Below are 25,726 nucleotides of genomic sequence, written 5' to 3'. Positions count from 1 at the left end.
AGTGCAGGAAACATTTCACAGGTGCAGCATGTTACGGAGAGATTAATACAGTGCTTCTAGCAGCAGAGCACATGTTTGGAACAGGAGAAGCTGCTTCATAGGGAATCAGAATATTGATCCATCTTGCTCAGTATTGACATTGGCTTTCCAGTGGTCTCTCTCGGTCCAACTTCCAGGCAGGACTGTCCCAAGATATTTTGGCACGTGAGGCAAACCACAAATGGTACCTCCCGTACCAGGGAAGAAGTGAGTGAAGATCTACATCAGGAAAAAGGCTTGGAGGAGACCAGCCGTGCCTCCTGTTTGCCAGTAGCCACTGTAGAGGCAGCATGGGGTGGGGGGCTGCTGAGGAGGCATCTGGTCCGGCTTCTAAGGAGTGCGCCACAGCTGTTGCAGCGGACAGTGGACATAGCTACACAACTGCAAATAAAACCCTTTAAATGTGTTGTAAAGTGCAATATACAACTGTGACACTAGATGGCGACAGTGAGCTATGCAAAATTCAATGCATTTTTCAAAATGTTTTTTTTTTTTTTTTAAAAAAAGCATTTTCACAGCATTTTTAATATGTGTGTAGATTCCATCAGTGTATTTGTTGGGGGCTGAATCTCCTGCCCCTGTGGATCCTGTCACACTGATTGCCTCATGGGTGAGCCAGCCCTGCTTCCAAATAGGATCCTCTTCAAGGAAAGGAAGTTCCTGCTTGTGATCGGGACCTTGGGGCCCCCATGGCATCCAGAGGCAGGGCTTAGCCCGGCGTTGCTGGGGCGGTCTCTCGATCACCCAAGTCCCAGCACCCAATCAGGTTGTTTCGCAAGTTGGGGGAGGGGGAGGGTTTATAAACGGCAGCACGACGCGTCAGAGCCACTCGCTTTGTGCTGCCGAACACCTGCCCACCCGCCCTCTTTGGTTTATGTGCTTTGGCCTTGCTTGGGACTTCGGTCGGTCGCCCGCCTTGTGACCGGGGCCTGGTAGGAATTTTGTCCACTTGGCAGATTGGCACTGGCCATTTGGTTTTCGCCTACCTCCCAGCAATCGCCACAACTTTGTAAGGTTTGGCAGTTAGGCATTGACTTAGTTGTGGTTGGGGGAGGGAAGGTGTGGCAATCACCTGCCCCTCCTTAAAAAAGGGTATTCCGTTAAAGAAATCTAGGGGTTCTGGATCTCGTCTGAAGACCACTTGAGGGGCTAGGGCCATGCCAGAACCCCAGGAACCCCAGGGTGAGCTACAACTGATTTGCATCGATGTAGCTCCCTCGTTTGGTTTACCCTTTCAGACCTCCTGCGCGGCGGGCAGGGGTCAGTTTTAGTTTGTCAATGCCTAAGCCAATACTGCTCACACTGTGTAATCAATAAAGTTGTGGCCTAAATTTTGCCCATTAATTTAAACTGAATTATGGTGCTGGAGGAGACTCTTGAGAGTCCCATGGACTGCAAGAAGATCAAATGTATCCATTCTTAAGGAAATCAGCCCTGAGTGCTCACTGGAAGGACAGATTGTGAAGCTGAGGCTCCAATACTTTGGCCACCTCATGAGAAGAGAAGGCTCCCTGGAAAAGACCCTGATGTTGAGAAAGATTGAGAGCGCAAGGAGAAGGGGACGACAGAGGACGAGATGGTTGGACAGTGTTCTTGAAGCTACAAACATGAGTCTGACCAAACTGCGGGAGGCAGTGGAAGACAGGAGTGCCTGGCGTGCTCTGGTCCATGGGGTCACGAAGCGTCGGACATGACTAAACTAAACAACAACAACAACAATTTTAAACTAAAATTTGAGTCTGTGTGAATTTATTTCTGGGGGGTTACCTATGGTCCTCGAAGCACAAGGACTGAACCGGGGTGGGATGTTCTTCATGCAAAGCAGATGTTCCACCACTGAGCTATACTTATAAGCACACATCGGCATGACCAAAATTACCATGCTGATAGCACCTAATAGCAATAACCAATTATACATAATGATTATAGACAATCTTTCTTGGCACAGGAAGGGTCCTTAAGCTTGGTGCTATAGCACAGTCTCTTTCCCAGACTGAAAACAGCTTAAGATGCCGCATGACAGGCAGTAATCCCCCTGGGCAAGTGCTTTTCTGACTTCCCTATCATAGGAAACATTTATGAAAAGGACACTTTGGGAGGCCATAACATTTGCTGTATGATTCTTGGCAGCGAGGCAACTTTGGAAGCATTCGTTAAGAAAGTTGTTCTTTCTTTAAAGCTGGTTGTTCCATGTGTTTCGTTAATTACGAAAGGCAAATGGGTCACGAAAGCAGCAACAATCAATGGAGACAGAGGTTTTCTTAAATTATCATCACTTAGGCGGTTGCTTATCACTCTGGTAGGAAGTGTCTTGTCTGTCTGAAGAGACATCAAGTGTGAGAATCTCCCTGGAGGAGGGGGGGGGGTGTCATGGCTGTTTCCTGGATAGTGACATATTAGCTTGCTTTCATTGCGGTTTGGCAGACAGCTGGTGTATCAAATTGCATTTTTTAAAGAACCACTGGTCTAGTCAATGCACTTGCCTGAATCCAAACACATATTAGACAGATATATATATATAAATGAATAAATATTGCAAAGCAGATTGAAGATGCCAATTTGAACAAGAAATAACTCTTGAGACAATCACGCTCAGGCTGACAGCTGTGTAAATTGGAAAAGATTTTCAGCAAATTATTAGCACATCTTCGCCCACTACATCGTCTTTATTATAATGTAGTAGTAAACTTTACTCTGAAGCTCCTGACAACTTGAAGTAATGTGATGATAAGAGAAAATAATGGAGTGTTCACTTGCATTTGTAACAAAACACTGTAATTTCATCAGTCTTATTTAATGTTTGTCTTGCTTCGGATGGGTCGCTATAAAACATTAGAATCTTAAAGTAGACCAAACATGTGAGGAATGATTCATATTCGGGGGTGAGGGCTGGAGGGGAAATCAGTAAATAGGACAAAACTGATTCTGAAATGATCAGGTTTACACTATGATTATATATATATATGCTTAACTCGATGCATTTTGGGATATGAAATCATAAAAGCAGTTCCATTTGTTTTTATTATCTGTATTTTAATAAATTGTTTGTATAATGTTTTAGTTCTATTACATTTAAATTGCTTTTAAATTCTTTTCTTTAAGTGTTTTTAGCTTTTTGTATTTTATCGATGTTTAGTATTTTTTATGTGCCTTTAGACCCAGGACTCAGCTATACAGCTGCAAATATAACGTTTTAAGATCATTTTAAGTGCACTATACAAATGTGACACCAGATGGCAATGGTGAGCTTATGGACAATTCAATATATTTTCCAAAAACTTTTTTTAAAAAAGCATTTTCTCAGATTCTCTAGATTCCACCCCAGTCTGGGAAAAAGGTGGGGTGATGGACAATATAATTAATGAGGCAATTCCTTTCCCCATTCAGAATCTGAACCCTTGCAGTGTTTATAAAGAGAACTGAAGAAGAAAAAGGGAAACCTTATACGTCTACAGAAAACAAAGCCAGCGTGGAAACAGAGTCATTGCTACAAGCATAATGCTAGAATTATATATACATATTGCTATAGTTGTAATATAAATACCAGCAGCATAATATTTGACTTCCATTGTCTTCTTTTAAGAATTTTGATAGAAAATTAGAGGAACTCTTATGTAATAAAGTTATGCTTGTATGTGATTGAAATAAAGTTTGATAGTAATAAAGAAAGGAAGAGGAACAGCTTTAGCCAAATTTTGCATAGTCATGGTTTCCCCTTTTAAGCCTTATTGGAAAAGAGGATAAATGCACAATAGACAGAACAGACAGTCTAAGCCTGAGCAATAGAAGACTGACCAACTCTCACAACTACTTCAAGAAGAGGTCATACAATACATTGCTGTATTGATAATTGATTTTATTGATCTAGATAGGGGCTGGGGAAGCTCCCAGTTCAAGAACAGCATTCCTTCTTGAGCATCCTTCCAGGAGCTGCGTGCCAGTGATGGGCGAGGCCAGAGACAGAAAGTGGGAAGGGCCAGAGACAAAACTACATGGAGCAACCATTGTGACTCTCACATTTGTACAGTAAGCTACATTTCAGACATGCACACACACAAAGCCCTCTCCACTCTCCATTCAGGCAAGCAAGAGATGTTATCATAGTTCAAGAACACATTTCAGCCAGGCGAAAGCAGTATCAGTGAGGAGAGTGGCCTGAGAAGAGGAAGGAAAGTCCTTTAGGGAAAGTCCTAAGGGATAGATACAGAGGTCTGGAGGGCCACATTCTAACCCTGATCTAGACTTTTTCCAGAATATTAGCTAATACGTTCCCTACATGCATTTTATCGCTTATGAAATTGTAAAAGATTTCAACAATATCTAGTTCATAAGCATCAATACAATTTCCAGTTGGCATACAATGGGTATATGTGGAAAGGTTAAGGAGGCACACACAGACAAATTTTCATTTGCATTTAGAACGGAACAGGACAGAATAAATATGAGTTTCAGCTGCACAAGAAATTCCAGAAATAAACAAACTGACAGAATTCTCAAAATTGCAAGGCATGACTATAGGAAGCAGCCTTTGAAGATAATTTTTGTGTACCACACCCCCACTTTAAAGATAATATAGTTTAGGGAATTTCTTTATTTGAAAGTTATAATATAACCTACACTCAACTACAAGAGTCAAAAACAAGCCATGCACATTAACTAGCTCGTAAGAAGATTTCTTCAAAAAGCCACAGCGTAAATAACACTCATTTATTTCTAACAACTCCTCAATCCAGCCCTAGGAACTAAACATAGCAAACACTTGGCATGCTGTGATCAATAGCTCATTTTTAGCAAATCAGAATCCTTAAAGAAGAAAAAAAATGTTCTGCATCGTAGCTTATCTTCCCATATCCCACTTCACTAACAGTATCAAACCCCAAATGCTTAAATACAGAAGAGAAAGTTCTATCGGAGTTGGTGGAATTTAGGGTTGTGGTTCAAAACTGAAAATCCATTGTCAAGTGAATGATATGTTTCAATACCACCTGTCATTCATTAACAACTTTCTCCTGAAATCTTCTTTGCCTAAAGCCCAAGATGTCACAGATGTCTGATGTCACAGATCAGCTAAAGGAAATTCATGAGAACATAAGAAGAGCCCTGTCAGTGCATTTGGTCCAGCATCCTGTTACCACGGTTACCAACCAGGCATCTGATGGAAACCCACAAGCAGAACATGAGCAGAACAGCAGTCTCCTCAACCATGCTCTCCAGCAACTGGTAGCAAAAAAAGGCATATTGCCTACTGTATAGATGTAGTAAATGACCATTATGAGTAACAGTCATAGATAGCCCTATCTTCCACAAACTTCCTTAAGGTAAAGGTAAAGGTACCCCTGCCCGTACGGGCCAGTCTTGCCAGACTCTAGGGTGGTGCGCTCATCTCACTCTATAGGCCGGGAGCCAGCACTGTCCGCAGACACTTCCGGGTCACGTGGCCAGCGTGACATCGCTGCTCTGGCGAGCCAGAGCCGCACACGGAAACGCCGTTTACCTTCCCGCTAGTAAGCGGTCCCTATTTATCTACTTGCACCCGAAGGTGCTTTCGAACTGCTAGGTTGGCAGGCGCTGGGACCGAACGACGGGAGCGCACCCCGCCACTGGGATTCGAACCGCCGACCTTTCGATCGGCAAGTCCTAGGCGCTGAGACTTTAACCCACAGCGCCACCCGCGTCCCACTGTATAGATGTAGTAAATGACCATTATGAGTAACAGTCATAGATAGCCCTATCTTCCACGAACTTCCTTAGTTCACTTTTAAAGCCATCCAAGTTGGTCATCATCAGTATAACTCAGCGGCCATCACTACAACCTGTGACATCAAATGCCATTGTTTAAGATTATGCTATGTGAGTAAGTACCGTATTTTCCCACGTATAAGACGCCCCCATGTATAAGATGCCTCCTATTTTGGGGGACTCAAATTTAAGAAAATGGGGGGAGATGGCAGAGAGTTGTTGAGCTTTTTTGTGGAGGATTGCCCAGGGTTCTGGAGCTTTTTAAAGGGGAATTGCATTGCAAAATCCACATCTTCTCTGTCCCCTCGCCAGCAGAAGCTGCCAATTGCCCACCAAATTGCCACAGCGTCAGCCAATCAACACCAGCCATTGACACAGCAACCAATAACACGCCCAACAGCCACTGACAGCCACAGCAGCAGCCAATCAAACGTCCACCCTATGCACTATCCATGTATAAGATGACCCCCACTTTTTAGCATAATTTTTAAAGAAAAAAAACCTAGTCTTATAAATGAAAAAGTACGGTACTTCCTTTTGCATTTCCTGGATCTCCTGAATATTCTGTTTCTCTTGATGACCCCTGGTTCTCATATTTGGAGAGAGGAAGAAAAACTTCTATCTACTTTCTCCACACCATACAGAAATTTATTCACCTCTTTCATGCTCCCAACCTCACACCCAAAATTACTTGGCTTTTTTGATATATGAAGCAGCAAACAGCATGTCAGAGACCAGGGGGGCAGAATCAGCAAAGAAGGGAGATAAAGTATGCATTTTTCTTTAAGTCATATTATTTTTTAAAGTATTGTCTCCAACTGTACCATATCACAATCCCACGGGGGGGGGGGGCTTATTTTATTTATTTAAAGAAAGCAAAAAAAAAGCAACTAGTATTTTAGAATTTTCTCTTTTTCAAAAAAAATGTGATCTGGCAAAGGCGGTGCAGAAAAACTAACAAGTTGTCCAGACTTTACTCAACACAAAATCCATCACTGGAATAATGTCCCCAGTCTGTGCCATCTTTGCTGCTTTTCTTCTTGCTATGTACTACAAACGATGTAATCTTAAAATCCATGTGAAATGGCAGGAAGGTAAGTAGAGTAGCTTTATAGAAATTAATTTGATATATTGCAACAAGTGACTCCCTTGTATATAGAAGATGAGCAAAATATTAAACCATTGGGTTGTAAATTAAGGCGACTTACACTTGAAGGACAGTTCTGGGATCACCCACTTCTCCTCCATCACCAATTGTTAGTGTGTCATAGCCAATCTCCAGATCAAATTCTTCAAAATTAATCTGGATAACCTAGCGGGAAAAATAAAACATGTACTTAAAGCATCTACATTTATATTACTTTATCAGCATGGAATCCACATGTTTTTCAGACTCTCATATTTTATTTATATAAACAAGTCATTTGTCCAAGAAAGAAAATAATGGAAGTATACGGGGCAATAATTTACCCCTTTGTTGCAATACAATAGAACCCCTAAGGCCAGTTTTCCAATTTAAATGCAGAAGTTTTACCTTTTTAATAACCTGAAGTTAAACGAAAGTGTCAGAGTCAAGAATTTTATTACGCATCAGTAGTGGAAACTATAACATTTTTCTTTTTAACCATACTTTGTTTGCAGAAGCTAATGCACGTACAAACATATCGAGAATTCATACAGATAGACGCAAGGGAGGGGGGAGAGATGTTTATTCTCACTTTTAAAAAAATGAAATGCAGATATAACATGGCAGCTGCAATTATAACCTGTCATTATTCACAGTAAATCAAACAATTGACAATATTTAATTCAGTGGGGTTTACTTCTACATCACGAGCCTGAGCTTCACTTCGAAGTTGCATATGCTAGAGGGATAGCATGAGGAAGCCTCAAAGGCATGAGGATGCCAACTTCAAAACACTAGGATAGTTTTCTGGTTTTGCTCAGAGACCAGTATTCCTACGAGAGAACCTGGAACACACTTCTAAATTAGAAAGCAAGCTGAGAGACAAACACAAAGTGGGCAGGTGAGTGAGAATCCCACGAGGAAGAGGAACCAAATCCAAAGGCTTGTCAGTCTCAAAGGACTCCTAATTAATGTGTAGTTTTAAGTCCATTTTATTCTCTGTTTTAGTAATAATTGATGTTTATTACTTGTTTTTTATTGTTGCAAACAGCTTTGGGGGGTTGTCTAGAAAAGTGGTATATAAATATTTTAATATTTTTGTGTGCAGGTGTGTTTATTTTAATTAACAGTGTTCTTCTAGTTCTCTTTTCCAGATTTCCCCTCCCATTTGTCCTAATGGGATTGCCATACTCGAGATCTCTTTTCTAAGGGCATGCTGAGGGAATATGAAGAATTTGGATCCAGTGGTTTCAAAGGCTCCTCCATCCACCCACAAAACTCATGTAGTACCACAATCAGAGCACTCTCCAAGGGCAGAGTCCTCAGGACCATAAGACTGGTATAATATACATGTCTAGCATCATGCTGGAAGTGAGAGCTGGACCATAAAGAAGGCCGATCGCCGAAGAATTGATGCTTTTGAATTATGGTGCTGGAGGAGACTCTTGAGAGTCCCATGGACTGCAAGAAGATCAAACCTCTCCATTCTTAAGGAAATCAGCCCTGAGTGCTCACTGGAAGGACAGATCGTGAAGCTGAGGCTCCAATACTTTGGCCACCTCATGAGAAGAGAAGACTCCCTGGAAAAGACCCTGATGTTGGGAAAGATGGATGGCACAAGGAGAAGGGGACGACAGAGGATGAGGTGGTTGGACAGTGTTGTCGAAGCTACCAGCATGAGTTTGACCAAACTGCGGGAGGCAGTGGAAGACAGGAGTGCCTGGCGTGCTCTGGTCCATGGGGTCACGAAGAGTCGGAAACGACTAAACAACTAAACAACAACAAAGCATCATGCTGCTCCATTACCCGGGCCAAATAATTCACAACACTAAATTGTGGCACAAAGAACTCTGGCAGCATTCCTAAAATGATTTTTGAAGTTATAAAACATAATTTTTAATTACCCCCTTGCCTGGAAATCTAAAAGTAGCCAGTTGTTAGACTGAAAATGAAATGGTTTGCCAACTATTCAAGCCGTTGGAGCTGAAGGAGCGTCTCCACCCCCATCGTTCAGCCCGGACACTGAGATCCAGCGCCGAGGGCCTTCTGGCGGTTCCCTCATTGCGAGAAGTAAGGTTACAGGGAACCAGGCAGAGGGCCTTCTCGGTAGTGGCTCCTGCCCTGTGGAACGCCCTCCCAGCAGATGTCAAAGCAATAAACAACTATTTTACTTTTAGAAGTCATCTGAAGGCAGCCCTCTTTAGGGAAGTTTTTAATGTTTGATGCTGTACTGTTTTTAATATTCAGTTGGAAGCCGCCCAGAGTGGCTGGGGAAACCCAGCCAGATGGGCGGGGTATAAATAATAAATAATAAATTATTATATTATTATTATTATTATTATCAGTGTTAACTTAGAGACAACTGACTGCGACCTGATAATTCCTGTAACAATTTTGAGATAATGCACACAATCTATCTCTGTATGTATTTATGTATGTATGTATGTACAGTATGTATGTATTCATATTTATGGACTAGGGCTTTTGTCCTTGCCAAGTTATGTTACCTATATTGGAGGAAAGGAACAACCCACAGATCATTGCTGTAAGGTTTTCCACATTGCACATTAATGGAAATCCTAGAGAATAATAATAATAAAAATCTACAGCAGGGATGGGAGCCTGTGGCTCTTTACGTGTACAGATCACACCATACCTGACCCACTGGCCATGCTGGCTAGAGCTGTTGGGAGTTGGAGTCCACTAAAATCTGGAATGTCACAGTTTCCCGAGATACATATTACTACCACTAAATCTTTTCCTCATTATCTGGTCTGGTAATGTAGGGGCATAAAAAGCACCTACATTAGATCTGAGCTTGGACAAAGCCCCAAACTGACATTAAGGGCAGAAAGGTCATTGTTTCACTCCCTACAGAACATCGATGCAAATTGTACGCTGAAATGCGATGTCTGAAATAACTGAAAGCTATAAGGCAACCAGCGCCATGGGTTGCAACATACCAAACTAGAGTTTTAAATCATCACAGGGCTTTGCAAGTGAACCCAAATAAATGATTTTAAGTCAGTATTCAGAAAACCAGTAACTTTTCATATTAAGGTTTATTGCGTATCATACACAATCCCAGTTACTTTCTACTCTATACATATTTTCACAAAAGTGAGGTTGAGATATTAAATCAGTCTCAGTAGCCGTTTATGTACTCTCTAAACAATAGAACTTATGTAAATAAGCATCACTTTAAACAAACAAAAATTAATTAATTACTCAGATTAATTGAAAACCAAGATAGAATCCATATTGGGAAATCAACAAAAACAAAATGCAAATATATCATCCAGCAAACAGAAAATGTGCTCCCCTTTAGTTAAATAAACAAATTTGCATATATAATTTCTATACAACCAAAGGAATCAATTACTTTTTGTTTTATGAAAGCTGAAATTATTGTTGGATGTATTGCTTTTATTATTCAGGCTTTCATGGAATATGGTGGTTTGAGACTCTCTAAAAACTTTGCATATATTAGCATTTTTAATGTGTCTTCTATAAGCCCGAGCCATCAAATTAGAACATAGTTGTTAAACATTTTAAGGCTCTTTCTATCTACGCAGAATACAGCACAAAGCTTTTAACTCATCTGAAATTTCACATTTATGAGAGCTGCAACATATACCTCAACACCTCTCATTATTTCCAATGACTTGCAGTGGGGCCTGTGAATGGTCTCCATTGGAAAGCAGTGTGTTGAATGTGACGTGACACTATTTAGAAGCCCTTATTATTTAACGTGCAGCCATTAGATGAGCTTGCAATGGAGAGTTGAGCCTTAGGATCACTTGTCAGTCACTTTTTGTATAGTACTTGGGTATGCATCTACTTTGAGAGAGAAGAGGGATTCGATAACTCAAGGAAGGAAAATGTGTCCTGCTTACGTTGCTGATATTAATATACTTCAACTGATTTGGGGTCAGAATGACTGATTACTCCCAGGTAAGGAGACACAGAATATATTTATGACATAATACATTTTAATGAAATCCTGTCGTTAGATTGACAGGTTACACTTCCATTACAATTTATTAGAAAGCAAATCCCACAACGAAAATGGCTGTGCTTTATTATAGCCAATTACTCACCGCAAGTATTATTTTTAAAAATGTTCTAAGCTGGTGGTATATTGAATCTATTTATTAGAGGATTAGGTGGCAATTTAGAATTTGTAATTGGAATGATTGATTTCCTTAAAACTAAAACATTTTGTATAGACAAGAGCCTTCTTTAAATAGCTTACCTGAAGTCAAGAAATACAACTGTGACACCAAACATTTGCAGAGCATGCATTAGTTATTCCATTAATGCTATACAGACACAACATGGTGGAAAGGACATCAAGATAAATTGTAGTGCAATCCTATACATGTATGACAAGTGCCTCCCCTCTCTATGTTGTTTAGTCATTTAGTTGTGTCCAACTCTTCGTGAGCCCATGGACCAGAGCACGCCAGGCACTCCTGTCTTCCACTGCCTCCCGCAGTTTGGTCAAACTCATGCTGGTAGCTTTGAGAACGCTGTCCAACCATCTCGTCCTCTGTCATCCCCTTCTCCTTGTGCCCCCCATCTTTCCCAACGTCAGGGTCTTTTCCAGGGAGTCTTCTCTTCTCATGAGGTGGCCAAAGTATTGGAGCCTCAGCTTCAGGATCTGTCCTTCCAGTGAGCACTCAGGGCTGATTTCCTTGAGAATGGAGAGGTTGGATCTTCTTGCAGTCCATGGGACTCCTCCAAGAGTCTCCTCCAGCACCATAATTCAAAAGCAGCACCATAATTCAAAAGCTCTCTCTATATGGAATTATAAATGATTTTTTTCTGCCCTGAAATTTGCCTTCCATGTATGATTTGTTTCTGCCCTGAAATTTGCCTTCCATGTATGTGCTTATTTTCCCACCTACCATTTCTATCTCCTGCCCTTTATTTCCTCGTAACAAGATCTATCTCACTTCTCTTTCCTTGCTCAAGTTTATTTTCACATAACTTCCAGTTTGGGCTTATTTCCCATATTACTTTTTTCCAACCTATGTTGAAATTGGTTGGAAAAAAGCACATATATATACAAACGGAGATAACCAGAGAGCAACTTAACTTGTTTTCTTATCATCTCAGGGCACTTCCATGTATGATTCAGTCACATACTGGCAAATTCAGTTTGTGCAATTATAGTTGATTGAGAGGTAATACACAAAAACCCCATTTTAAACATGCACATATTTCTCAGCATTCTAGTGACCACAGCATGTTAGCTCTTTAAACACCAGCACCAATTTATCTGCCTGCCTTGAGGTATCAGTATCCATGTTATGCTTGTTCTGTGGTATTCACTTCCAGGCATGTGAGTTTAGGTTTGTAGCTCCACAGAGTTACTTATGGTAAGCGGGTGGCGCTGTGGTCTAAACCACTGAGCCTCTTGGGCTTGCCAATCAGAAGATCGGTGGTTCGAATCCCCGCAACTGGGTGAGCTCCCGTTGCTCTGTCCCAGCTCCTGCCAACCTAGCAGTTTGAAAGCACATCAAAAGTGCAAGTAGATAAATGGGTACCACTGTGGCAGGAAGGTAAACAGCATTTCCGTGGGCTCTGGATTTTGTCACAGTGTTCTGTTGCACCAGAAGCAGTTTAGTCATGCTGGCCACATGACCCGGAAAGCTGTCTGTGGACAAATGCCAGCTCCCTCAGCCTGAAAGCGAGATGAGTGCTTCAACCCCATAGTTGCCTTTGACTGGACTTAACAGTCCAGGGGTCCTTACTTATGGTTACCACAAAAAATCTTAAAATCAAATTGTAAAATGGGTGACAGCTTCTGAGCAGCTAAAATTAACTATCAAAGCAAGAACTAGCATCAGGACCAGACATATCCAGACATATTCTGATAGCTATTGAGGATCAATGGGTGCTTAAATCTAACCTAAATCGTGCTCAATGGGCTACTCATTGTCAACTCAGATTCTACCTTGTGTTGCAGGTGTATCAAAGGCACCAGCTACTGATTCCTGCCCCACCCCCCAAAGACCTTATGTGATGTTTCATTTGGAGTACGGTGTCAAATTTAAAGTGGCAGGAACATCACAGCCACCTCACTGCAGATTACAATACTGCTGTCCATCACGGGCAAACACAATGAAGGCATCATTGATGTTGACTGAGATGGCACTTTGCTGGTAAAGGTAAAGGTACCCCTGCCCGTACGGGCCAGTCTTGCCAGACTCTAGGGTTGTGCACTCATCTCACTCTATAGGCCGGGAGCCAGCGCTGTCTGCAGACACTTCCGGGTCACGTGGCCAGCGTGACGAAGCTACTCTGGCGAGCCAGAGCCGCACACGGAAACACCGTTTACCTTCCCGCTAGTAAGCGGTCCCTATTTATCTACTTGCACCTGGGGGTGCTTTCAAACTGCTAGGTTGGCAGGCGCTGGGACCGAGCAACGGGAGCGCACCCCGCCGTGGGGATTCGAACCACCGACCATGTGATCGGCAAGTCCTAGGCGCTGAGGTTTTACCCACAGCGCCACCCGCGTCCCCCTTTGCTGGAGACCCTGTCAAATGTGCATCCAGCTCTGATCAGAGAGGTATGGCTCAGGGTTAGTTTATACATTCATGTATGTACATCAGCTGATAGCATATATGTAAAAAGAAAATCATTATGCCTGACATGATATATCTGTAATGGCTCTTTCACACCTGCAAGTCATAACATTATGTTGCAATCACCAAATGATGAACATCTATGTCTGAAGTTTCCCTCCCACTGCAAGGCAGCTGAGCCATCAGACTGTGAAGCTTTATTAGGCTTTTATGAATCTAAAATACAATCATAACTACAAGTATTTCAAACTGTGAAGATTAGGCACTTCCTAATACTCAACAGTACCATTTCTGATTGTGGCTAAATTTATTCATAACAAAAAAAATATGATTTTTTTGAAGAAAGCTTTGCAATTTATAATGTTGTAATGATGTGTACATAGTTTTAATGTAACACTGGTGAAATTACAAATTAATTATCACTTCTCACAACCCTTTGACCTTTACTCGCTGGGGTCATGGAGTTTTCCCAATATTTGGGAAAATAAATAAAACATGGCATTTGTGCATTCATCTTTCCTTCAAAATAGGGCATGTGCAATTTATGCACGGTTGTAACTAAACCACTACCAAAACTAAAATCTGGTACACACTCAGTCCAATACATCCTAATGACTACCAACACATGCTGATTACTAAATTATGTTTGAAAGCAGGCATTTTTTTTTGTAATTAATGGCCAGAACATGAAACATGAATTCCTAACAGAAACTGAGATCACTACACATAGCAAACCAAGATACTGGGTTTCTGGGGACTGTGTTGCTGCTTCGGGAAAAATTTATAGGCACATATTATTATTATTATTATTATTATTATTATTATTATTATTATTAAAATTTGTATATTGCCCTTCATCCAAAGATTACAGGGAGGCTCACAATATAAAAATACAAAACAAGAACACAAAACCTTAAAGAAAAACTAACAACTGAGTATTATCTAAGGCTGATTTCCTCCAGGCAGTTGTAGTATATATATAATTCCATTTACCAAACATGCTAGCAATATTCTTGAGGATTTTAATGGTTATACAGTGGTACCTTGGGTTAAATACTTAATTCGTTCCAGAGGTCCGTTCTTAACCTGAAACTGTTATTAACCTGAAGCACCACTTTAGCTAATGGGGCCTCCTGCTGCCACTGCACTGCTGGAGCACAATTTCTGTTCTCATCCTGAAGCAAAATTCTTAACCTGAATCACTATTTCTGGGTTAGCGGAGTCTGTAACCTGAAGCATATGTAACCTGAAGCGTATGTAACCCGAGGTACCACTGTACTGTATTACCATTCAGAAGAAGAATCTGTTTCCACAACAACAACAGTAAGGTAGGGCAGCATGGAACAACTAACAATATAGTTACAAGATATTTTGATACACTGTCTTTTTAGGCAAAGATTTACCACTCTGCTCCCATTACACTTTTAGCTCACATCAGCATCCCCACCACTTTTTCCCTGTCACAATGCAGCACAAGTGCAGTTATATAAAAAAATCATATTTTATATGTCAGTGCTGTGTTCTGCTAGAGCTCTGAATCATGGCAGCAGTGAGACTTTTCTCTGAAGAGCTGCAAATAGAAGTGAGCTGTAAGTGTAATGGTGAAAGTGACATATAATGGTAAGTTAAGCAAATTGTACTTTGCCAGGGCACTCGTGATTGGTGCAGCATTTCTGTGCACGGCCAAAATATCACCTCCAAAACTAGGGGGTACGAGGGGAAACAATGGACCTTAAGGCATTGGAGGGACACTGCCTAGATTCCTCACAATACTTCACAGCAACAACAAAATAGTGTGATTCCCAGAGAAAACAGGTTTGTGTAGAAGCAACCCATGTTCTAATATTTGTAATTTCAGCTACACCAAGCAGCAGTAGGCATTTATGGAAGCAATCAGCAGAGTGGGCCTATGTCATCAGAAAGCAACCTTATCAGATTTATAAGAGAGTGAAACACTTTCATGATGATAATTCCATAAACGGAAGTGGTGATAATTTAATTCCTATGAATGTGCTGCTGCAGATGTAATCAGCTTCAGTAAAAATTACTTTTTTGTGTGTGTTTCTTTGGATGTGCTGCTGCAGATGTAATCAGCTTCAGCAAAAATTACTTTAGTGTGATTGAGCTGCATTTATTCAGTGTTTACAATAAATACAAAATTGGCTGGCATGTTAACAATTGCTGCAGACTATTTGCTGGAATGAGTCCTACCCTCTATTATTATTAACCATCTTGCAGATTTGTACAGTAGCAATGGATATGTTACTTCTAGTTAACAAGGGGTCAGTATCTCCGCCCAGCAATGGAGCTTCCCCAGACTAACCACAGTTATGGTGTCAGTATCACTTCTGCTCTCTTCAGTTACTGTACAGAATTATACCCGTTCAAACACAATGATATTTATTATTTAATCCAACTGAAAAGGTGAGATTGAGAAGCTTGACTTGACAGAAACACATTCAAATCTCTTGGCAGACACCTTCACAATGAAGGGGCTTCCTTTGACCCCAGATTAATTCTAGCAACTGTGCATTCATTCACAGTGACCATGTTTTCTTTTCAAATAGTCTGATTTCCCACCCATCAGAAAGAATATCAGGGCTGAGTTTGTACTGATGCAATGTATCACCCAAGGCAAGACAAAGAAGGTACCCTGCCCGTACGGGCCAGTCTTGACAGACTCTAGGGTTGTGCGCCCATCTCACTCAAGAGGCCGGGGGCCAGCGCTGTCCGGAGACACTTCCGGGTCACGTGGCCAGCGTGACATCGCTGCTCTGGCGAGCCAGAGCCACACACGGAAACGCCGTTTACCTTCCCGCTAGTAAGCGGTCCCTATTTATCTACTTGCACCCGGGGGTGCTTTCGAACTGCTAGGTTGACAAAGACAAAGAAACAAACCATCAAACCTTACTGTATGAACCCATTTTCAAAGCACCAAAACTTATAAAGAATTTTAAAACAACAATCCAGCAGCACTCTGGTCCAGCACTTTTGTAACAGAATATCATACTGCAGCAGAGATGAGATGCATGTTACTTTGTTGTTGTTTAGTCGTTTAGTCGTGTCCGACTCTTCGTGACCCCATGAACCAGAGCACGCCAGGCACTCCTGTCTTCCATTGCCTGCAGCAGTTTGGTCAAACTCATGCTGGTAGCTTCGAGAATACTATCCAACCATCTCATCCTCTGTCGTCCCCTTCTCCTTGTGCCCTCCATCTTTCCCAACATCAGGGTCTTTTCCAGGGAGTCTTCTCTTCTCATTAGGTGGCCAAAGTATTGGAACCTCAGCTTCAGGATCTGTCCTTCCAGTGAGCACTCAGGGCTGATTTCCTTCAGAATGGATAGGTTTGATCTTCTTGCACAGCACAATTCAAAAGATTCAATTCTTCGGCGATCAGCCTTCTTTATGATCCAGCTCTCACTTCCATACATCACTACTGGGAAAACCATAGCTTTTACTATACGGGCCTTTGTTGGCAAGGTGATGTCTCTGCTTTTTAAAATGCTGTCTAGGTTTGTCATGTTTAAAACACACATTTAACAAGTAAACTGTGTTTAGATGTTTATAGCCATAATCTACTACCCTGACTAGTCACATTGGTTTGGAGAAATGCATGAGGAAAGGAGTGGGCAGAAGCCAATGCTTCCCACCCCCCAAGAAAAAATCCAGTCCCCTGAGCCTCCTATAAACTCATTCCCCCATTTCTCAGAGATCAGCTCTTCTGCCTGTGCCACAGACTATCCCACTCGGAAAAGTCTTTTCAGAGAGCTCAGAGAACTGCCTTGGGAAGAACAGGCAGGAAAGTCAACTTTCAGCACCCATACCCCATCTTTGGCATTTCTCTGGATCCAACTTACTGACGCAACAACTTTTTGTGAGTAATGCCTTTACAGAAATGACGTTTGTAAAATATTAAAGAGATTGTAATATTTGTTGGATGTTCCCTGCAACCACTGTTTTGAAATAAAGAAAGGAACTGAGAAGCTTGTTTTCTAGAAATATTTACTATCTAATTGATCCCTAAATAATTTATCTAAATTAAAGAGCAGGAGGATTTGCCCAAGGCCAGATGCTGAAGCACTACTCCTCCAACAGAGCTGAGATTTCAGCCCCACTGCTGTGAAAATGACTATTTTTGTTACTGCAAAGCAATGTGGGTTCTTTCCAATGACAATTCCAGAAAATGTCCTGTCATGGCACTACAACTATACTATGAAATATTTGGCACTGCAAGGGATTGGTTTCCACACACCCCCTGAAATGACACTTTATGCTGTCTTTTGAAACTCTTACTTATGACATCTTTGACCACCTTCCTGAGTCTCATATCAAAAACAGGCACTCTGCTGTTATGAACAGAATGGTAACAGTTATTTAACTATATGTCACAGACAGCTAGACAGCATATGAGGACAGTCTATGGCAGTTCACTGAAGTTGGGTACTCCAGATCACAGTTTTCAGTGCCATGTTTGACTTGCATTGAATCCTGCCATTGTAGGACTGCGAGACTTATGCACTTCACATAGTCAGAGTTGATGTGTTGCTTTAACACTTGAAGAAATGCAGGGATGAGAAGTAAAGCATAATGGAGAGCCAGAGCTTAAATACAAGCAAAAATGTTAAGAAGAAAATTAATGTGCAGAAGACTTAGAAATTACAGGGTGTCACCGCAAATATTTTCAGCACTAAGAGCTTAACAAGTAGTTTGGCCACTTCGTGCTTCTTAACAGTGATTTATTGCCTTTGTGTTAATACATGAGGTTTGTCTATCTCTTTTTGTCATGACAGGAATTATTAATAAATTATAGAAAATATTTATCTTTACACAGCAGGATATTTTCCCCTGCATAAATAATTCCTTTGGTGTATTCTCAATTTGGTATAAAACATTATCAACAGTCTAAATTATGCATACTGAAAAAGTCACTGAAGATCTCTTCTGCGCTCACAAAATAACACAGCTTCTGCTAGAAATATTACTGTGGATTTGAGGAATAAAGTGTGTATAGGGTTGTTTCCCCATTTTAAAATAATAATAAAAATTGGTGAATTCTCTCTCTCTTGCTTGTCTCTCTTTGAGCCACTGCAAACACTGGCTCATTATAAAGCATGGTGGGAAATGATTGCACTTTCATTCTCCTTCCACTTCTTCCATTTATCTTACCAGCATGTCCCTTCTGCTTATCTTCTTAGCACTAATCACGACTTCTTGTTACAGATATATGTAACTGTGGAAACCATGGTTAACATCAACCAGGATACCACTAGAGTATCAGCTGGAATGTTTTGTACTGCTTCCTTTTTTTGCTAGACTTCTGCAAACCTGCAAAGGTGAATCTGTTCAGAACATAAATCTCTTCCAAAGTTCTGATTGCATTGCAGACATATGTTGTTCAAGGAAGACTATGGAAAGCAACTGTAATATATGAACTGGAATCCCAGAAACTTAATGTGGAGGCATGTCTGTGCACACAGCCAAAAGCAACCACCCACCACCCCTTCCAGATATATTCCAAGCAGAGAAACCAATGCTCACACTTCAAATTGTACTCTTTCCTTCTGTGGCTGGGGACTCTGGGTGCCTTGTGTTATGTCAGCAGTTCCTAATCTACATATGCATCTGAATGATTTATTTTTATTCATCATATGTTAGGAATCATTCAAAGTCTGTTTAAAAAAGTTAGCAGATCTAAATGGAGAGGGAGAAAAAAAGTACTGAAAGGATAGCAATGTAGACTGTAAGGAAGAAATTCCAAGGGACCTCTGCACTGTTACCATAGACTGGCAAATTAAAGTTGATTTGGAGCTCCCCCCCCCACCCCCAAAAAAGCCCACAAACTTTCTGTGATAAGGCAAAACTAACAGGAAAATGCATTGGAAAGTGTGGGATAGTACTTGGTTTATTTGACATTACAAACCTCCCTGCAAACAAATCAGGCTGAATGCTCTGTAAATAGCTGACATCATCTAAACTCCTCACAAACTTTCTGGAAGAAAAAAAAATCAGGATAAACATTCAATAAAATGGGCATCTGAAGTGACCCAAAATGCTTTCTTCAAATCAATAGCATAAAATATGGTATACTAGTTTGGGGACAAAAAGTGTGCTGAAGCATCTTGCAGATATACACGGCCATAAACACCTGCAGAACTGGTGCAAGAGTCATTATTCTTCCTAACCAAAGATAAATTTTCCACTTCCCAAACAAGTGGGCTAATGCAAAGGTTCTGCAAAGCAACAGTGAAAAGATGCTGCTCTCATTGTTATCTGGTGCCTTTCTGCTTTGTAATCAATAAGAGTTAGCATTTGACTTCCACCCACATGATTCTTCCCCCACAATTAGCTTTTATTTAACTTCTTTGCTTCCCAGCACAGGAAACTGATATGAAAGTCACTACAGTCGCTCCAACCATTCTTTAAGCATTTGCCAAGGGATCGATAATGCCTTACGCTGTTACTACCTCAGAATATTTCTTGAGAAATTGCCTTAGAAGCAGGCATTTGAAACACACTGCAAACAGGGGAAAATGGAACATAAAAACATGGCTCATAAGAAAATTGGAAGCAGCTCTCATAGCCTTTCATTTCCTTTCTGCATAAGTAGATTTGCATTTCTCTTAGTTCCAAACTAGATGTTTGCCGTATGCAGATACATATCTTGTTTTTGCCTTATTTCGTGTCTCAAATAATTACTAGTGTTACACTGAAATCTACCCTATTCATCTGGAGCTTTCTTTGCCTATGATAGAAAGAGATATTCCCCATTCTTGGGGCACTTTAGAATTCTGGTGGGTGCAGGGATTTGACCTTACTTCATCACTGTGAGGTCGCTGAGGGTGGTTTGTGCATTTTTCTCTTTCCCGTGAACAATTTTTCCAGCAATCTGCAGCCTCCTTGGCTGCTTGCATTTCCTGAGCTGAAAAAGCCCCATGGCAGGAATCACTTTACAATGTCTTTCCCTGAGATTTAACTGAGAATTTGAGAGTGTTGCAGAGTGCAGACCACTTGGGAGATTATTTGTATAATAAAAAGGGCATTTTCAAACACCCTTCAGCCACCTCAAAAGCAAGCAATGACACGGCACCCTATTATTACTTTCAAAAGGCAAAAAATGTTCACTGAAGCCATATATCAAGGAAAGAGAATTTTAATCTTAGGGCCAGACAACATGTGACATGCTTATGTATTGATGTCCTCAGCTCAGCCTACTATATTTTATGTAAGGTTTGAGGTATCCCATCCAATTCAACACACAACAGATTAAAAATGCAGTCTCCTTATATGGGTAAGTGGCTATTCAAGGGTGGGGTGTGATAGCATTTGTGAGGAAGCACAAAACGTGTGTAAATGCCTGTGTTTCAAACCCATACTTTCTGGAATATGAACTGCTTTTTAGACAAAGGACATTTTTTAAAAAATGCAGCTGGAAGAAGATGAGCAAGACTGATAAATCAAAATGACAAAAACACTACACAGGTGTGACCAGTAAAAGCAAGAGGCTTGAAACATTGCCTTTATGCTTTTTGCCTGACACAGAAGGACTTTTCATGTATTCTCTTCTCATCTGAAAGGAATGACCATGGCCCCGCCCCCTTTGCCATGTTCCCATCGCAGTCCCACAGCCCTCTACTGTCAGGGACTAGACTGCGGAGGAATGGTGGGAGCTGCTGCCCCCTTCTCCTGAACCTTTCCAAGGGCAGGAGGACAGTATTCCAGACCCCTCCTTGGCCTAGGACTGGACGGGCTTTGAGAGTGATAAAACAGAAAGTCCAACAGCAACAAGCTCAGATTACTTGACATAGGAATGATGTAGATTAATGGGTACGGAGGGGGTAAACCTTTACTGGGAGCAATGCCGTTTTTTAGAGAGATATGCATTCCTCTCTCGCTGTGATTATTAAAGAACTTATCTAGTAAGAACACTTCTTTCGTTTGATCTGCTTATTTACTGCCACTGGGGAAGGGATCCGATTCCCCGAAGCCTGACATCCAGCCACTGGAAGGGTAAGTTCTCTGCTCCTGTAGGCTGGATCAGGGCAGGGAGCCTACATGAACACACTACTGACTTTTACCTTCCAATGTGTGGAGGGCTATGGGGCGGGCAACAGGGATGCAACAGAAACAGCAAGGCTAACATATGCCTGCACATTGTCCTGTTCATCATGGAAGAGGCATAAGATGTGAAGGGGGTTGAGCGTCTGTGCTGAGAGGCTAACCAGAGAGGCAGAAAGAGCACACTGCAGTTTCTCCTACACCACAGAGCAGTAGTGACTGTCAGGGCACCACTGGCAGTGCTGTTGATGCTGACCTGGCATCCCAGTGCCACACACTATTGTGCCAAGAGAGAGGGGGGCAGGGCAAGAGGGAGTCTGCCTGAACAGGGAGTCTGCCTCCGCATCTTCTTAAACAGCAACAGCACAAAGTTAGAAAGTCAAGTGAGCAACACAGCCCTGCTGGAACTGCCAACACCAGTAGCTACTGCTATTAAGGATACTATTGTTTATTATACCTATCTATCTATCTATCTATCTATCTATCTTGCTCAGTCCCTGCTCCTGCCAACCTAGCAATTCGAAAGCATGAAGTGCAAGTAGAAAAATAGGTACCGCTCTGGAGGGAAGGTAAAAGGTGTTTCCGTGCACTGCTCTGGTTCGCCAGAAGTGGCTTAGTCATGCTGGCCACATGACCCGGAAGCTGTACGCCGGCTCCCTCAGCCAGTAAAGCAAGATGAGCGCTGCAACCCCAGAGTCATCTGTGACTGGACCTAACAATCAGGGGTCCCTTTAACTTTTTTATCTATCTATCATTTGAAGCTTTCTTCCAAATAGCTCATGGCACCATTCTGAGACTTATCCTGCTTTGTCTTCAAAACAACCCTATGAGGTAGGCAAATCTGAGCTATTGGGACTGGCTCAAGAACACCAAGTAAGCTTCATGGCTGAGTAAGCTTCAATAGCTTACTTGGCCAGAGTGGTGGCAAGTGGACGGCTGCACAGACACATTAGTGGAGCTCATCTGGTGCTCCTACCTGTGTACTTGTCATTGCATTCCCCCACCTGTGCCATCCAGGTAAGCTGTAGAGACACTAGGTATTGAGAAGGAAGCTCTGTGGCTTCACCCCACCTACCACTATTGGCCACATCTAATATACTAATCCCTGTTCTACACAGGCTTTCGAAAGCTCAAACAGGAAAGGCACCTGCTACAACATTCTGGGTAGCCATTTCACAGTTTCTTCTATTGCATATGCAATCGTGACTATTCCAGCCTTCTTGTTTTGAGAATTTAAAAAAATACAGCTTAGAAATCAGTAATTCAAGTTGCAGCAATCTGGAAAAGAGAATATTGGTTTTTTCTAAAAAAAAAAAGCAATTTTATCAGTAATAGTAACTTGTCTAGAACATTGATATTTCATGAACAGGCTTTCTGTGTAATGGCCGTAATTCCTTATATATTTTGTTTACAGTCTTTGTAGAAAATGAAAAGGACCATGAAAAGAAATCTATACTTTATCACTGATTAAAATAACAATTAAACACTGAAGGGCACCCACATTCTACCACTGGTTTCTATGATGAGTGGTTCATTTTGCATTTTGTGTGTGTGTGTGCTCTGCCCAAGTCTATTAAGTATCAACTTCATTATGTTAAGGTCAGGCAAAAGTGTGCCGCAGAAACCACTAGCTGAAGATTCTGAAGTTTGAGCAGATGGGAGTAGGCCTTCCTTCTCCTTTAACTAGAGCTGGTGTCAGCAAGGTGTGGATCCGTATGGAGGAGGATAAATGACATCTTGGTCTTAAAAACTGGGCTAAGAAGGGACAGAGAGGCCTGCCTCACACTGTGTTGAATCCTGCATATTTGACATTAGGGAGGTCCTAGAAACCTAGATTATTATCTGTTGAAGAGTTATTGCTATGTGCTTTCCATCTTATGCTCAGTCTGTACATATGCGTAAATAAAACCATATATCACAAAGACACCATAAGTCTCCAGCGACCTTCATTCCTAGGAAACCCCTGAGAACTCCGTCTACTTGGGGAATGGATAGTGAATAACAATATGTTTTCTCCCAGTACCTTGGCAGAACATGCATTTCCCCACAAGGGATAGCACATCTCCTTCCAGTGCCTGAAACTGTAACAGAGGCAGAAGTATAACTGGGGCGGGGGGCTTTCACTCGTGGTGCTTTGTTAGAACATCTCAAGTAGCCTCCTGGGTAATATGTAGCTTTTCAAAAGATTGTGCATTATATGTGTTGCTGAATTGATAAATGTTTATTAGAACGCAAGGTCTCTTTGAAGGTAACTACAGCCCTCACACAAGTGAAAGGCAAAGGTATATCAACATTTTGCAATCTGAAATGTTTATTACACTTGTCGAAATCCAAGATGAGTTACCAAAGAATTACCCTACTTCCATTGTAGCATTGCTGAAGTCATCAAAAATGTTATGCCATCCTGATACACCAACTGAGATGCTCTGAGAAGCCCCAGATAAATAAAACATCTAAACTAGTTCTTGAGACTTCAAAAAAACCCAAACCTGCTGCCTCTGTAGAATTCTGTACCAAAATTAATATAAAAAGTTCTGAGAGTGTGTGTTAGTATCCATTTTATTGCCTGCCTTTAAACGAGAACTCATAAAAAGTAGTAGCACAACTGGGCAGTTCTGTCCTATCGGCAATAAATCACAGATTAATATGGCTGGTGCCACTGTTTCATTTTCCAGCTCCTTGTTTTCACTATATGAGGAACTAGCCAGCTTAAAGCCCCCAGTCTAAGTTGCAGAACTTTACATGACATATGTGTAAGTGGGAGAGGGGTTTTTTTGTGGGGATGGGCAAGGGAAACACACTGCAAAGAGTGAAATATTCTCACCTGCCTCCAAATGTATTTTTCAAATGTATTTTCTCCTTAATGGCATTTTACTGGGTTCCAAATAAAGTGATTTTCTTATAGTTTGTAGTACTAACCTATTTGTTATTTTAATCATATTCATAATACATCTTTCCTCCAAGAAGCTGAAGGTTCTCCCCACTGCCTCATTTTATCCTCACAACTGGATGAGGGTTGGTGATTGGTCCAAAGGCACCAAGTAAGCTGGGCTGGGGTGGATGAATCCCAAACCAGAATTAAGATTGCCGGAAGAAATCAACAGCCTCAGATATGCAGATGACACAACCTTGATGGCAGAAAGTGAGGAGGAATTGAACCTTTTAATGAGGGTGAAAGAAGAGAGCGCAAAATATGCTCTGAAGCTCAACATAAAAAAAACCTAAGATCATGGCCACTGGGCCCATCACCTCCTGGCAAATAGAAGGGGAAGAAATGGAGGCAGTGAGAGATTTCACTTTCTTGGGCTCCATGATCACTGCAGATGGTGACAGCAGTCATGAAATTAAAAGACGCCTGCTTCTTGGGAGAAAAGCAATGACAAACCTAGACAGCATCCTAAAAGGCAGAGACATCACTTTGACAACAAAGGTCCGTATAGTGAAAGCTATTGTTTTCCCAGTAGTGATGTATGGAAGTGAGAGCTGGAACATAAAGAAGGCTGATCACTGAAGAATTGATGCTTTTGAATTATGGTGCTGGAGGAGACTCTTGAGAATCCCATGGACTGCAAGAAGATCAAACCTATCCATTCTTAAGGAAATCAGCCCTGAGTGCTCACTGGAAGGACAGATTGTGAAGCTGAGGCTCCAATACTTTGGCCACCTCATGAGAAGAGAAGACTCCCTGGAAAAGACCCTGCTGTTGGGAAAGATGGAGGGCACAAGGAGAAGGGGACGACAGAGGACAAGATGGTTGCACAGTGTTCTCAAAGCTGCCAGCATGAGTTTGATCAAACTGTGGGAGGCAGTGGAAAACAGGAGTGCCTGGCGTGCTCTGGTCCATGGGGTCATGAAGAGTCGGACACAACTAAACGACTAAACAACAACAAGAAGAAGCATGGTGGGAGTGTAGGATTTTGAACCTGAGTCTTCCTAGTCCTAGTCTGACACTTGATAGACGTAGAGAGATAAGCGTGTGGATTTTTGCACGAGTGGCTTCCATGTTAGTTATTAGGCCTGAAGCCGTGGGAAATAAAAGATGACTGAGTGCTTGAAGTCTTCAGCAGAGTGGAAGAATACCAGAAGCCATTATGAAAACAAGGCAGTATGAACCACACTTATCAGGATGTGGCCCAAGGCCACCCAACAAGCTAGGAAAACAGACTGAGCTAGC

The 25,726-nt window shown here is 41.6% G+C and overlaps 1 protein-coding gene across 3 annotated transcripts in view; it reads right to left on the bottom strand.

Annotated features, from left to right (window-relative positions):
• The window catches only part of CSMD3 (CUB and Sushi multiple domains 3), a 601,007-nt gene that overhangs the window by 240,995 nt on the left and 334,286 nt on the right, over positions 1–25,726 (bottom strand). For all 3 annotated transcript variants that reach the window (XM_028736265.2, XM_028736266.2, XM_028736267.2), the window contains one exon: positions 6,987–7,090. In XM_028736265.2, the coding sequence (XP_028592098.2) occupies positions 6,987–7,090 (104 nt within the window). The remainder of the gene's footprint in view (positions 1–6,986; positions 7,091–25,726) is intronic.

The sequence above is a fragment of the Podarcis muralis genome, chromosome 8 (assembly GCF_964188315.1).
Source record: "Podarcis muralis chromosome 8, rPodMur119.hap1.1, whole genome shotgun sequence".
In the NCBI taxonomy this organism is placed as follows: domain Eukaryota; kingdom Metazoa; phylum Chordata; class Lepidosauria; order Squamata; family Lacertidae; genus Podarcis; species Podarcis muralis.
The sequence above is the reverse complement of the archived record's forward strand: the minus strand, read 5'-3'. Positions and strand labels throughout refer to the sequence as shown.